The sequence below is a fragment of the Penaeus monodon genome, chromosome 30, assembly GCF_015228065.2.
Source record: "Penaeus monodon isolate SGIC_2016 chromosome 30, NSTDA_Pmon_1, whole genome shotgun sequence".
NCBI classification, from domain to species: domain Eukaryota; kingdom Metazoa; phylum Arthropoda; class Malacostraca; order Decapoda; family Penaeidae; genus Penaeus; species Penaeus monodon.
The window spans coordinates 5,273,631-5,274,802 of record NC_051415.1 but is presented as its reverse complement, the minus strand read 5'-3'; the positions used below and the strand labels follow the sequence as shown (position 1 = coordinate 5,274,802).

General features: G+C 39.6%; 1 protein-coding gene across 2 annotated transcripts in view; it reads right to left on the bottom strand.

Moving 5' to 3' along the window:
- LOC119592486 (glucose dehydrogenase [FAD, quinone]-like) overlaps positions 1–1,172 on the bottom strand; it is a 23,300-nt gene that overhangs the window by 2,575 nt on the left and 19,553 nt on the right. For both annotated transcript variants that reach the window (XM_037941319.1, XM_037941318.1), the window contains exons 9-10: positions 636–792; positions 276–433 (exon numbers count right to left, since the gene is read on the bottom strand). In XM_037941319.1, coding sequence (XP_037797247.1) covers positions 276–433; positions 636–792 — 315 coding nt within the window. The remainder of the gene's footprint in view (positions 1–275; positions 434–635; positions 793–1,172) is intronic.

Sequence of the window (1,172 nt, the reverse complement as noted above, 5' to 3'; positions counted from 1 at the left end):
GTTTCAGGGAGTATGTTTATAATTATTAGTTTGGCTCGGTGCGTCGGTTTTGTCTGCCTTCACTTAATTATTTAATTATTTTATTGAATTGTCTGCCTTCACTTAATTTTCTGGGTCAATTCTACGCATTTATTCATTTTTCTTACGAATATTGTAAGATAGAAACACCAATACTAACTTACATTCGTCTCAATAATAAGTCACGAAGAGCTAAAAAGCGGAAATTTAAGATACGAGATAATCGATCTCCCAACTGGAACCTAGGCCTACCGTACCTCCTTCCTGAATCGAAAGGTTCCTGGGACAATGAGGCCGTAATCTGTCGCCGGGGTTCCTGAGACGAAGGCCAGCTGTATCTCGGGCCAGTATGGATCTCCAATGGGGGAAGGTGGCCATGCGTTTCCCTCTGTACCCACGGGCGAGGATAGGGGTCCTGAAATAAAGGGGAAAGAGAAGGAGAAATATGATGGGTTTGTTGATGGTGTTGTGTTTTATTTATGCACTTGGTTAAATATTGTTAGCTATGGTGATTTATTGAGTTATTTACTCTGCAAATGGTATAAAAAAAGAGAAGCCTGTCGTGTGAACACAGCTTAAAAGGTAAATAATAGAGCGATCTTCACAGGACACGATACCTTGTCTATCCTTGACGTAATCCAAAACATGCTTGGGGTTGGCGAGGGACAAGTAGTTGAACGAAGAACCTTTGGTGACAGTCCAAGCGAGTCCAGGTACATTAGGGTGATCTTGGAGGTTCTGCCCAACGCCGTGGAGATCTACAACCACAGGGATCTGAGAGAATCGCGAGGAATTAGAAATGAGTACTTTTTCTCTTTTAATTTTTAGTTGGATTTTCAGAATTACTGCTTGGTTCATAAGAGAGTCATGTTGAGGTTAGAATCAGGACAAATTTTCAAATGGATTTTCTGATTTGATAAAGTGGATGTTATGAAAGCCGAGGATAGTTCTGTAAATGAAAATTAATCTTTTCCACCGGATATTCAAAATCACCAGTTGCTTGATATTAAAAAAAAAATCATAATGACTTCAAAAAGCATGATTCTGTCGTTTAAACTGTTGGCACGTGGCTGGTAGGAAGGAATTTTGCAGCTGATTTTGAGTTTTGTTATTGTGCTAGGACACTGGTGAAGAACAGGAATTACAAATTAGTA